Source organism: Pseudophryne corroboree, chromosome 2 (assembly GCF_028390025.1).
Source record: "Pseudophryne corroboree isolate aPseCor3 chromosome 2, aPseCor3.hap2, whole genome shotgun sequence".
NCBI lineage: Eukaryota > Metazoa > Chordata > Amphibia > Anura > Myobatrachidae > Pseudophryne > Pseudophryne corroboree.
In genome coordinates, this window is record NC_086445.1 from 2,504,196 (window position 1) to 2,516,423 (window position 12,228).

At 44.1% G+C, this 12,228-nt stretch overlaps 1 protein-coding gene across 1 annotated transcript in view; it reads left to right on the forward strand.

The window, feature by feature from the left end:
* The window catches only part of LOC135050927 (transient receptor potential cation channel subfamily M member 2-like), a 307,254-nt gene that overhangs the window by 195,415 nt on the left and 99,611 nt on the right, over window positions 1-12,228 (forward strand). The window contains exon 9 of the mRNA XM_063957173.1: window positions 89-234. Coding sequence (XP_063813243.1) covers window positions 89-234 — 146 coding nt within the window. The remainder of the gene's footprint in view (window positions 1-88; window positions 235-12,228) is intronic.

Sequence of the window (12,228 nt, forward strand, 5' to 3'; positions counted from 1 at the left end):
AAGAGTATTATAGATGGTTACTCTGAATCCTCTGCTGATTATCTTTCCTTCCACCCTTTTCTGAGTCATTTTCTGTATCGTTGGTTAGGAGTTTTTTCTGAATGTTATTCTAATGACAAGAAACAAGGTGAAAATCTCCTGACACATGTGTCGGCTGAATGGGGAAACGTTACTATCATAGACCTGGCTCAGGAGGCCGGAGCTCAGAGCTTCATGTCTCATGCTGGAGTTCAGGTTGGTTGATTTATTTCTTTATCTTATTTTCAAAATGTTTCACTACTGTATATGTGAGTAACGTAACCATGCACCCAATAGTCTGTGCCAGTGTTGTCCAATCTCTTACCTACTGAGGTCCTGTTCCCTAAGAGTTAACCTGCTGTATTTAGGCAAAGTGATGAATTTCGCAAACCTCCCCCTGTGACTGCATCAAATGACTTCTATTGCTCATTGCCTAAGGTTCTCCAAAAACTGAGCCCACCCAAACTTCGAGGATCCAAGGGAATCTGAGCCATGGCTTGGGTTTTCTTGCCAGGCTCGGATTTTAAACAAGGCAAAACATCATCTTCTCGGCGTTGGATCTTGCCTATTTTGGATTCAATATAAGGCCCTCCCGCAGTGATTTAGCAACATTTCACACAGGACCCCCAGAAGGGAGGAAGAGATCACAGAATACAGTGAGGACACTGTTTGACAAGCACCCACATCTCCCTAGTTAATGTACTGACTGAACTACCAATGGAGCCACGCTAGTTGTGGCTCCGCCTCTGCCTAGGTGCGCCTAGGACTCAGCATCTCTGTCTCCAACCGGGCACACGCCCAGACGGAGACGCTTTCCTATTCTATGAATGGGAGAGCATCTCTCTGCGCTCCCGGCGTGACTAGGCTGACGGATCGCCTAGTCACGCTGGGAGTGCTCGTTTGCAATGGAGCCGCCACAGATGAGCACGGCCCCATCTGTAGATGGATGTATGCAGTAAGCAAAATATATATTTTTCTTTTTTTATAGTGCAATAACTTAACACTTAACTTTCATGGTGCTTTAACGTGAATGCAGCATTTTGGTGCACACTATTGCATTAACCCTTGGTGACCAGTGCACAATGGTGTTTTTTTTGTCACTGCCACAGTGCAGCATTAGCCCTCTATTGGTGCACACTGGTGCATGATATCATTTGTATAATATAAGTAGGGTGATTTGCAGCAGTGTGAAAAAATATATATATTTTTTAAATAAAACAAAACAATAAAAAAAACTTGTGTGTGGTCAAGGCCATTCTTTGCCTTACTGCATTAAGAAATATAACCACTGTGAGTCCGCCGTGTAATATTTGTGAAAAGACAAAACAAGTAGTTTTTTTACATCTTGTGTGTGTTCAACAGAGCTCAGTAGGTGCCTTGCTCCACTGTGTTAATAAATATAAGCGCTTTGAGTCTGTAGTATGAGTTGTCATTTGTGAAAGAAACAGACAAAAGGGTTTTCTTTTGTAAAACTTATGTTCAGTGCAGTGATTCGATATGGATCAAAATCAGTTGATGGAAGAGCAGGAGCAGCAACTAAGTACTTGTGCTGTGGCTGCTGCTAGTCATGATAGTACTAAAACATCCACAAAAGGTGGTCCAGGAGAAGAAAGTTCAAGAAAGAGCAACTGACATTGAATTCTTTCACAATGTTAAAAAAGAGGTAGAGGTGTTGCCTTAAAAACTGACAAATGCATGCCCAAAAACACCCCATTAAGACTAAAGAATAAACTTTGTGTTTTCACAAATTCCTGAGGAGAGTCTAGGGGTGTACACATAAGCTATGTGTGACTCTGACATTGCTGATACTTTACTTGTAGGGAAGAGTTCATGATAATAATTTGTAATTCACACCCTCATCACCAACCTCCTCGTTAGTTATCGGAGGTAATCCTTCCAAAAAATGGTTTTGTGGAAGCCCAAATAAACCAAGTACTTTTTGGTTTCTTGCTGCAGTGCTTAGCTTGGTTTTTAAGTAAAAAGTAAAAAAAAAATATATTTTACAGCAGCTGAGGAGAGATAAGGCCATAAGAGAACACCACAAAGATCTATTAATTGATTGATTTACTAATTAAAATTAACATGGGTTAGGTCTGTTTTGCAGGAACTGAGGAGAGAAAAGGTCATAACAGAACACCAGAATGGTCAATTGATTTATTTATTAAAATTAACGTGTGAGGTCTGTTTGCAGCAACTGAGAAGATGAAAGGCCATAACAGATCAACATAATGATCGATTGATCGATTAATTTATTTAGTTAATTAAAATTAACATACACGATACCTGTTTTGCAGCATCTGAGGAGAGAAAAGGTTCATGATACCATCCACACTGTCACCAATGATAAATTAAAATTTTTGGGATAATACAATTAAATTCAATTAAAAGAAGAAAACCAGGTGCAAAAATATAAAAGTTACCTAAGATTAAATTAGTAAAAGTAGCTCCACTTAATATATACTGGATTCAACCAATAAACAAAATAGGACAAACAGGACTGAGAACACTCAAGACTAGGAGCACATTGTATATTGGAACAGTGAAAGACTTATATAATATATTCAAATTATTCACAATATTAACAAAATTTAAAAAAACATTCGTTAAAAATATAAAATATCCTCACCAGCAAAAGCAAGTACATCTGCTCCAATGTGTTAATTGAATAATTATAACATATAGGTTGGGATATAATGGGAGACAAGTTTGTAAAATGTCAGATTTGGCCACAAAAAGGCAGACATTTTGCAAACTCTGCAAATGTAATAGCGTCCAAATTCATGAAAAGTCGGATGTTTTCTACTCAGTACAAGAGCACCCAGTAAAAAGTCATATCCAGATGTTTTTCCCATGTTAAACTTACAACTCGGCCGATGTAATGGAATCTCACACAAAACAGCTTATTTATTATTTATTTATTAACAGTGTCTTATATAGTGCAGCAAATTTCATTGCGCTTTACAATTGGACACAATGATAAACAAAACTGGGTAATAAACAAACAGTCATAGAGGTAGCAGGGCCCTGCTCACAAGCTTACAATCTATTGGGAAATGGGCATTGATACACAAGGATAGGTGCTACCTATTGCGTGTTTGTCCACAGGATTGTAAAGGTTCTAGGTGGGCTGCATGATATCATATCACAGCAGTGATGAACCAGGGTCAGGAGGAAGGGAGAGTGAAGAAAGAAAATATGTGGGGGATATGTGTGGACTGTACTATGGGGATATAATTGGATAGGAAAGTTTATGAAGGTAATGTGAGCGGTTCTGGAATGTGATAAGCTATACTAAAGAGGTGAGTTTCAGAGAACGCTGGACGGTTTGGAGACTAGAGGAGAGTCATATTGCGTGTAGTAAGGCATTCCACAGAGTGGGTGCAGCATGAAGAAAGTCCTGCAATCGTGAGTGGGAGCGAGCAGTGAGTGTGGATCAGAGACGTAGATCTTGTGCAGAGCGGAGAGGTCGGGTTGGGAGATGTTTTGAGATAAGGGAAGTGATGTACATAGGTGTAGTTTGGTTAATGGCCTTGTATGTAAGTAAAAGTATTTTATAATGAATACAGCAGAATACCGGTAACCAATGGAGGGACTGACATAGCGGATCTGCAGATGAAGAACGTCTGGCAAGGAAGATTAGCCTCGCAGCTGCAGTCAGAATGGATTGTAGTGGTGAGAGCCTATGTTTGGGAAGACCGGTCAGGAGACTATTACAATAATCAATGCGGGAGATAATGAGAGCATGGATTAGAGTTTTTGCTGTGTCTTGTATAAGATATGGTCGTATTTTGGATATGTTTCTTAGATGTATGTAACATGATCTTGAGACAGATTGAATGTGGGGAACAAAGGACAGTTCAGAGTCATGTATGACACCTAGGCAGCGAGCTTGTGGGGTAGGACTGATTGTTGAGTTATCAACAGTGATAGAGATATCAGGTTGGTAACTACTATTGGCCGGTGGAAATATAATTAACTCTGTTTTGGAAATAATAAGTTTGAGGTGGCGAGATGTCATCCAAGATGAAACAGCAGAGAGGCATTCAGTGACACGGTCCAGTACAGATAGGGACAAATCAGGGGAGGATAGGTAGATTTGAGTATCTTCTGCATACAGATGGTACTGAAATCCAAGAGAGCTGATTAGTTTGCCAAAAGATGAGGTATAGATAGTGAAAAGCAGAGGACCCAAGACTGAGCCCTGTGGTACTCCAACTGATGGAGGTAGAGAAGAGGAGGTGGAATCAGAGAAGCAAACACTGAAGGAGCGACAGATAGGTAGGATGAGAACCAAGTAAGGGCTGTGTCCTGAAGACCTAGGGATTGTAGTGTCTGTATGAGAAGAGAGTGGTCAACAGTGTCACATGCAGCAGAGAGATCTAGAAGAATAAGAAGTGAGTAATGGGCTTTATATCTAGCAGTGACCAGATCAGTCACTACCTTACTCAGTGCTGTCTCTGTGGAGTGTTGGGAATGGAATCCTGACTGAAGTGGGTCCAGTAAGCTGTGAGAGATAAGAAAGTGTGTGAGGCGAGTGTAGGCAAGTGTCTCAGGTAGCTTGGGAAGACCGCACGGACCGCTTACAAGTGAGGCTGGGGTAAGCGCTGTTCATCCACAGACTGTTGATTGCCAGTGGATTACAGCAAGATCAACAACTTATACCACGTTTGTGTCTTGCACTAATCCGCCCCATTATAGCCTCACATTATTGGTCTGCTATTTACCGGTGATTTACGATGGAGCACACTATGTTTTACACTTGACAGAGCATATTATTAATCAAATGGGAAACTTCTTAGCTGACAATCAATCTACAATAACCTATCAGTCAACAGACTTTGTATTCACCGTGTATAAATCAGCTACTTGTGGAATTACAGTATCTGAGGACAAAAAATACTTCACAAATTATTGTTACAAAATAACAATTTGTTCCTTTTCCAGTTGAAGGTTGAAGGTTACAATTGATATATCTTCAGTGCTGGGTCTGCAGATCGTTCAAAGGCTCTAAAGAGAGTGTGATTTTATATTGGTTTATATTTTATTGTTTTTTCTTTTTATTGTGATAAGTGTGATTATGGGAATACATGTAATTTATTTGTAATAAATTGTGAATTGCATGATACTTTCACGGACAGCGCTTCCTTTTTCTCTATATACAATTTTTTGAGGTTCAGCCCCTCAAAGTGTGAAGCTGCAGTCATTGTAAAGTGTATGCAAATGTATTATGGGTCCCACAGCCAGTACACTAGCACCCACTCCTGTTGTTATTTCTATTCTCACTCAATGTGCATACTGCATACTGTACACTGTATATATATATATATAGATATAGATATAGATATATATAGATATATACACACACACACACACACACACACACACACACACACAGTGGTCGAAGTGGAAATTTTGAGGTGGTGGTATGGAAAAGGTTGCAATTATGCTCCGGAAAAGGGGGTGTGGTCACTCAAAATGGGGCGTGTCCGTCAGTGTAGTAGGACCCCTTATACTATCTAGTACTGGTGCCAAATCACTGGTATTATACTGCAAAACCACTGGACATATACAGAAGTGTTAGGCAGGATGCCACTTTAAAAAAATAGTCCCCATACAGCACATTATGCCAAGAAGTAAAAGAGGGAAATGAGGTAGCTGTTAGAGATGAGCGCCTGAAATTTTTCGGGTTTTGTGTTTTGGTTTTGGGTTCGGTTCCGCGGCCGTGTTTTGGGTTCGACCGCGTTTTGGCAAAACCTCACCGAATTTTTTTTGTCGGATTCGGGTGTGTTTTGGATTCGGGTGTTTTTTTCCAAAAACACTAAAAAACAGCTTAAATCATAGAATTTGGGGGTCATTTTGATCCCAAAGTATTATTAACCTCAAAAACCATAATTTACACTCATTTTCAGTCTATTCTGAATACCTCACACCTCACAATATTATTTTTAGTCCTAAAATTTGCACCGAGGTCGCTGTGTGAGTAAGATAAGCGACCCTAGTGGCCGACACAAACACCGGGCCCATCTAGGAGTGGCACTGCAGTGTCACGCAGGATGTCCCTTCCAAAAAACCCTCCCCAAACAGCACATGACGCAAAGAAAAAAAGAGGCGCAATGAGGTAGCTGTGTGAGTAAGATTAGCGACCCTAGTGGCCGACACAAACACCGGGCCCATCTAGGAGTGGCACTGCAGTGTCACGCAGGATGGCCCTTCCAAAAAACCCTCCCCAAACAGCACATGACGCAAAGAAAAAAAGAGGCGCAATGAGGTAGCTGTGTGAGTAAGATTAGCGACCCTAGTGGCCGACACAAACACCGGGCCCATCTAGGAGTGGCACTGCAGTGTCACGCAGGATGGCACTTCCAAAAAACCCTCCCCAAACAGCACATGACGCAAAGAAAAAAAGAGGCGCAATGAGGTAGCTGACTGTGTGAGTAAGATTAGCGACCCTAGTGGCCGACACAAACACCGGGCCCATCTAGGAGTGGCACTGCAGTGTCACGCAGGATGTCCCTTCCAAAAAACCCTCCCCAAACAGCACATGACGCAAAGAAAAAAAGAGGCGCAATGAGGTAGCTGTGTGAGTAAGATTAGCGACCCTAGTGGCCGACACAAACACCGGGCCCATCTAGGAGTGGCACTGCAGTGTCACGCAGGATGTCCCTTCCAAAAAACCTTCCCCAAACAGCACATGACGCAAAGAAAAAAAGAGGCGCAATGAGGTAGCTGTGTGAGTAAGATTAGCGACCCTAGTGGCCGACACAAACACCGGGCCCATCTAGGAGTGGCACTGCAGTGTCACGCAGGATGTCCCTTCCAAAAAACCCTCCCCAAACAGCACATGACGCAAAGAAAAAAAGAGGCGCAATGAGGTAGCTGACTGTGTGAGTAAGATTAGCGACCCTAGTGGCCGACACAAACACCGGGCCCATCTAGGAGTGGCACTGCAGTGTCACGCAGGATGTCCCTTCCAAAAAACCCTCCCCAATCAGCACATGATGCAAAGAAAAAGAAAAGAAAAAAGAGGTGCAAGATGGAATTGTCCTTGGGCCCTCCCACCCACCCGTATGTTGTATAAACAAAACAGGACATGCACACTTTAACCAACCCATCATTTCAGTGACAGGGTCTGCCACACGACTGTGACTGATATGACGGGTTGGTTTGGACCCCCCCCAAAAAAGAAGCAATTAATCTCTCCTTGCACAAACTGGCTCTACAGAGGCAAGATGTCCACCTCATCTTCACCCTCCGATATATCACCGTGTACATCCCCCTCCTCACAGATTATCAATTCGTCCCCACTGGAATCCACCATCTCAGCTCCCTGTGTACTTTGTGGAGGCAATTGCTGCTGGTCAATGTCTCCGCGGAGGAATTGATTATAATTCATTTTAATGAACATCATCTTCTCCACATTTTCTGGATGTAACCTCGTACGCCGATTGCTGACAAGGTGAGCGGCGGCACTAAACACTCTTTCGGAGTACACACTTGTGGGAGGGCAACTTAGGTAGAATAAAGCCAGTTTGTGCAAGGGCCTCCAAATTGCCTCTTTTTCCTGCCAGTATAAGTACGGACTGTGTGACGTGCCTACTTGGATGCGGTCACTCATATAATCCTCCACCATTCTATCAATGTTGAGAGAATCATATGCAGTGACAGTAGACGACATGTCCGTAATCGTTGTCAGGTCCTTCAGTCCGGACCAGATGTCAGCATCAGCAGTCGCTCCAGACTGCCCTGCATCACCGCCAGCGGGTGGGCTCGGAATTCTGAGCCTTTTCCTCGCACCCCCAGTTGCGGGAGAATGTGAAGGAGGAGATGTTGACAGGTCGCGTTCCGCTTGACTTGACAATTTTGTCACCAGCAGGTCTTTCAACCCCAGCAGACCTGTGTCTGCCGGAAAGAGAGATCCAAGGTAGGCTTTAAATCTAGGATCGAGCACGGTGGCCAAAATGTAGTGCTCTGATTTCAACAGATTGACCACCCGTGAATCCTTGTTAAGCGAATTAAGGGCTGCATCCACAAGTCCCACATGCCTAGCGGAATCGCTCCGTGTTAGCTCCTCCTTCAATGCCTCCAGCTTCTTCTGCAAAAGCCTGATGAGGGGAATGACCTGACTCAGGCTGGCAGTGTCTGAACTGACTTCACGTGTGGCAAGTTCAAAGGGCATCAGAACCTTGCACAATGTTGAAATCATTCTCCACTGCACTTGAGACAGGTGCATTCCACCTACTATATCGTGCTCAATTGTATAGGCTTGAATGGCCTTTTGCTGCTCCTCCAACCTCTGAAGCATATAGAGGGTTGAATTCCACCTCGTTACCACTTCTTGCTTCAGATGATGGCAGGGCAGGTTCAGTAGTTTTTGGTGGTGCTCCAGTTTTCTGTACGTGGTGCCTGTACGCCGAAAGTGTCCCGCAATTCTTCTGGCCACCGACAGCATCTCTTGCACGCCCCTGTCGTTTTTTAAAAAATTCTGCACCACCAAATTCAAGGTATGTGCAAAACATGGGGCGTGCTGGAATTGGCCCAGATTTAATGCACACACAATATTGCTGGCGTTGTCCGATGCCACAAATCCACAGGAGAGTCCAATTGGGGTAAGCCATTCCGCGATGATCTTCCTCAGTTGCCGTAAGAGGTTTTCAGCTGTGTGCGTATTCTGGAAAGCGGTGATACAAAGCGTAGCCTGCCTAGGAAAGAGTTGGCGTTTGCGAGATGCTGCTACTGGTGCCGCCGCTGCTGTTCTTGCGGCGGGAGTCCATACATCTACCCAGTGGGCTGTCACAGTCATATAGTCCTGACCCTGCCCTGCTCCACTTGTCCACATGTCCGTGGTTAAGTGGACATTGGGTACAGCTGCATTTTTTAGGACACTGGTGACTCTTTTTCTGAGGTCTGTGTACATTCACGGTATCGCCTGCCTAGAGAAATGGAACCTAGATGGTATTTGGTACCGGGGACACAGTACCTCCAACAAGTCTCTAGTTGGCTCTGCAGTAATGATGGATACCGGAACCACGTTTCTCACCACCCAGGATGCCAAGGCCTCAGTTATCCGCTTTGAAGTAGGATGACTGCTGTGATATTTCATCTTCCTCGCAAAGGACTGTTGAACAGTCAATTGCTTACTGGAAGTAGTACAAGTGGGCTTACGACTTCCCCTCTGGGATGACCATCGACTCCCAGCGGCAACAACAGCAGCGCCAGCAGCAGTAGGCGTTACACGCAAGGATGCATCGGAGGAATCCCAGGCAGGAGAGGACTCGTCAGAATTGCCAGTGACATGGCCTGCAGGACTATTGGCATTCCTGGGGAAGGAGGAAATTGACACTGAGGGAGTTGGTGGGGTGGTTTGCGTGAGCTTGGTTACAAGAGGAAGGGATTTACTGGTCAGTGGACTGCTTCCGCTGTCACCCAAAGTTTTTGAACTTGTCACTGACTTATTATGAATGCGCTGCAGGTGACGTATAAGGGAGGATGTTCCGAGGTGGTTAACGTCCTTACCCCTACTTATTACAGCTTGACAAAGGGAACACACGGCTTGACACCTGTTGTCCGCATTTCTGGTGAAATACCTCCACACCGAACTGACCGAAGAGCTGATTTTTTTGGTATTTTCACCTGGCATGTCAACGGCCATATTCCTCCCACGGACAACAGGTGTCTCCCCGGGTGCCTGACTTAAACAAACCACCTCACCATCAGAATCCTCCTGGTCAATTTCCTCCCCAGCGCCAGCAACACCCATATCCTCCTCATCCTGGTGTACTTCAACACTGACATCTTCAATCTGACTATCAGGAACTGGACTGCAGGTGCTCCTTCCAGCACTTGCAGGGGGCGTGCAAATGGTGGAAGGCGCATGCTCTTCACGTCCAGTGTTGGGAAGGTCAGGCATCGCAACCGACACAATTGGACTCTCCTTGTGGATTTGGGATTTCGAAGAATGCACAGTTCTTTGCTGTGCTGCTTTTGCCAGCTTGAGTCTTTTCATTTTTCTAGCGAGAGGCTGAGTGCTTCCATCCTCATGTGAAGCTGAACCACTAGCCATGAACATAGGCCAGGGCCTCAGCCGTTCCTTGCCACTCCGTGTGGTAAATGGCATATTGGCAAGTTTACGCTTCTCCTCCGACAATTTTATTTTAGGTTTTGGAGTCCTTTTTTTACTGATATTTGGTGTTTTGGATTTGACATGCTCTGTACTATGACATTGGGCATCGGCCTTGGCAGACGACGTTGCTGGCATTTCATCGTCTCGGCCATGACTAGTGGCAGCAGCTTCAGCACGAGGTGGAAGTGGATCTTGATCTTTCCCTAATTTTGGAACCTCAACATTTTTGTTCTCCATATTTTAATAGGCACAACTAAAAGGCACCTCAGGTAAACAATGGAGATGGATGGATTGGATACTAGTATACAATTATGGACGGGCTGCCGAGTGCCGACACAGAGGTAGCCACAGCCGTGAACTACCGCACTGTACTGTGTCTGCTGCTAATATATAGACTGGTTGATAAAGAGATAGTATACTCGTAACTAGTATGTATGTATAAAGAAAGAAAAAAAAACCACGGTTAGGTGGTATATACAATTATGGACGGGCTGCCGAGTGCCGACACAGAGGTAGCCACAGCCGTGAACTACCGCACTGTACTGTGTCTGCTGCTAATATAGACTGGTTGATAAAGAGATAGTATACTCGTAACTAGTATGTATGTATAAAGAAAGAAAAAAAACCCACGGTTAGGTGGTATATACAATTATGGACGGGCTGCCGAGTGCCGACACAGAGGTAGCCACAGCCGTGAACTACCGCACTGTACTGTGTCTGCTGCTAATATATAGACTGGTTGATAAAGAGATAGTATACTCGTAACTAGTATGTATGTATAAATAAAGAAAAAAAAACCACGGTTAGGTGGTATATACAATTATGGACGGGCTGCCGAGTGCCGACACAGAGGTAGCCACAGCCGTGAACTACCGCACTGTACTGTGTCTGCTGCTAATATATAGACTGGTTGATAAAGAGATAGTATACTCGTAACTAGTATGTATGTATAAAGAAAGAAAAAAAAACCACGGTTAGGTGGTATATACAATTATGGACGGGCTGCCGAGTGCCGACACAGAGGTAGCCACAGCCGTGAACTACCGCACTGTACTGTGTCTGCTGCTAATATATAGACTGGTTGATAAAGAGATAGTATACTCGTAACTAGTATGTATGTATAAATAAAGAAAAAAAAACCACGGTTAGGTGGTATATACAATTATGGACGGGCTGCCGAGTGCCGACACAGAGGTAGCCACAGCCGTGAACTACCGCACTGTACTGTGTCTGCTGCTAATATATAGACTGGTTGATAAAGAGATAGTATACTCGTAACTAGTATGTATGTATAAAGAAAGAAAAAAAAACCACGGTTAGGTGGTATATACAATTATGGACGGGCTGCCGAGTGCCGACACAGAGGTAGCCACAGCCGTGAACTACCGCACTGTACTGTGTCTGCTGCTAATATAGACTGGTTGATAAAGAGATAGTATACTACTAATATTATATACTGGTGGTCAGGTCACTGGTCACTAGTCACACTGGCAGTGGCACTCCTGCAGCAAAAGTGTGCACTGTTTAATTTTAATATAATATTATGTACTCCTGGCTCCTGCTATAACCTATAACTGGCACTGCAGTAGTGCTCCCCAGTCTCCCCCACAATTATAAGCTGTGAGCTGAGCAGTCAGACAGATATATAATATATATAGATGATGCAGCACACTGGCCTGAGCCTGAGCAGTGCACACAGATATGGTATGTGACTGACTGAGTCACTGTGTGTATCGCTTTTTTCAGGCAGAGAACGGATATATTAAATAAACTGCACTGTGTGTCTGGTGGTCACTCACTATATAATATATTATGTACTCCTGGCTCCTGCTATAACCTATAACTGGCACTGCAGTAGTGCTCCCCAGTCTCCCCCACAATTATAAGCTGTGTGAGCTGAGCAGTCAGACAGATATATATAATATTATATATAGATAATAGATGATGCAGCACACTGGCCTGAGCCTGAGCAGTGCACACAGATATGGTATGTGACTGAGTCACTGTGTGCTGTGTATCGCTTTTTTCAGGCAGAGAACGGATTATATTATGTACTCCTGGCTCCTGCTATAACCTATAACTGGCACTGC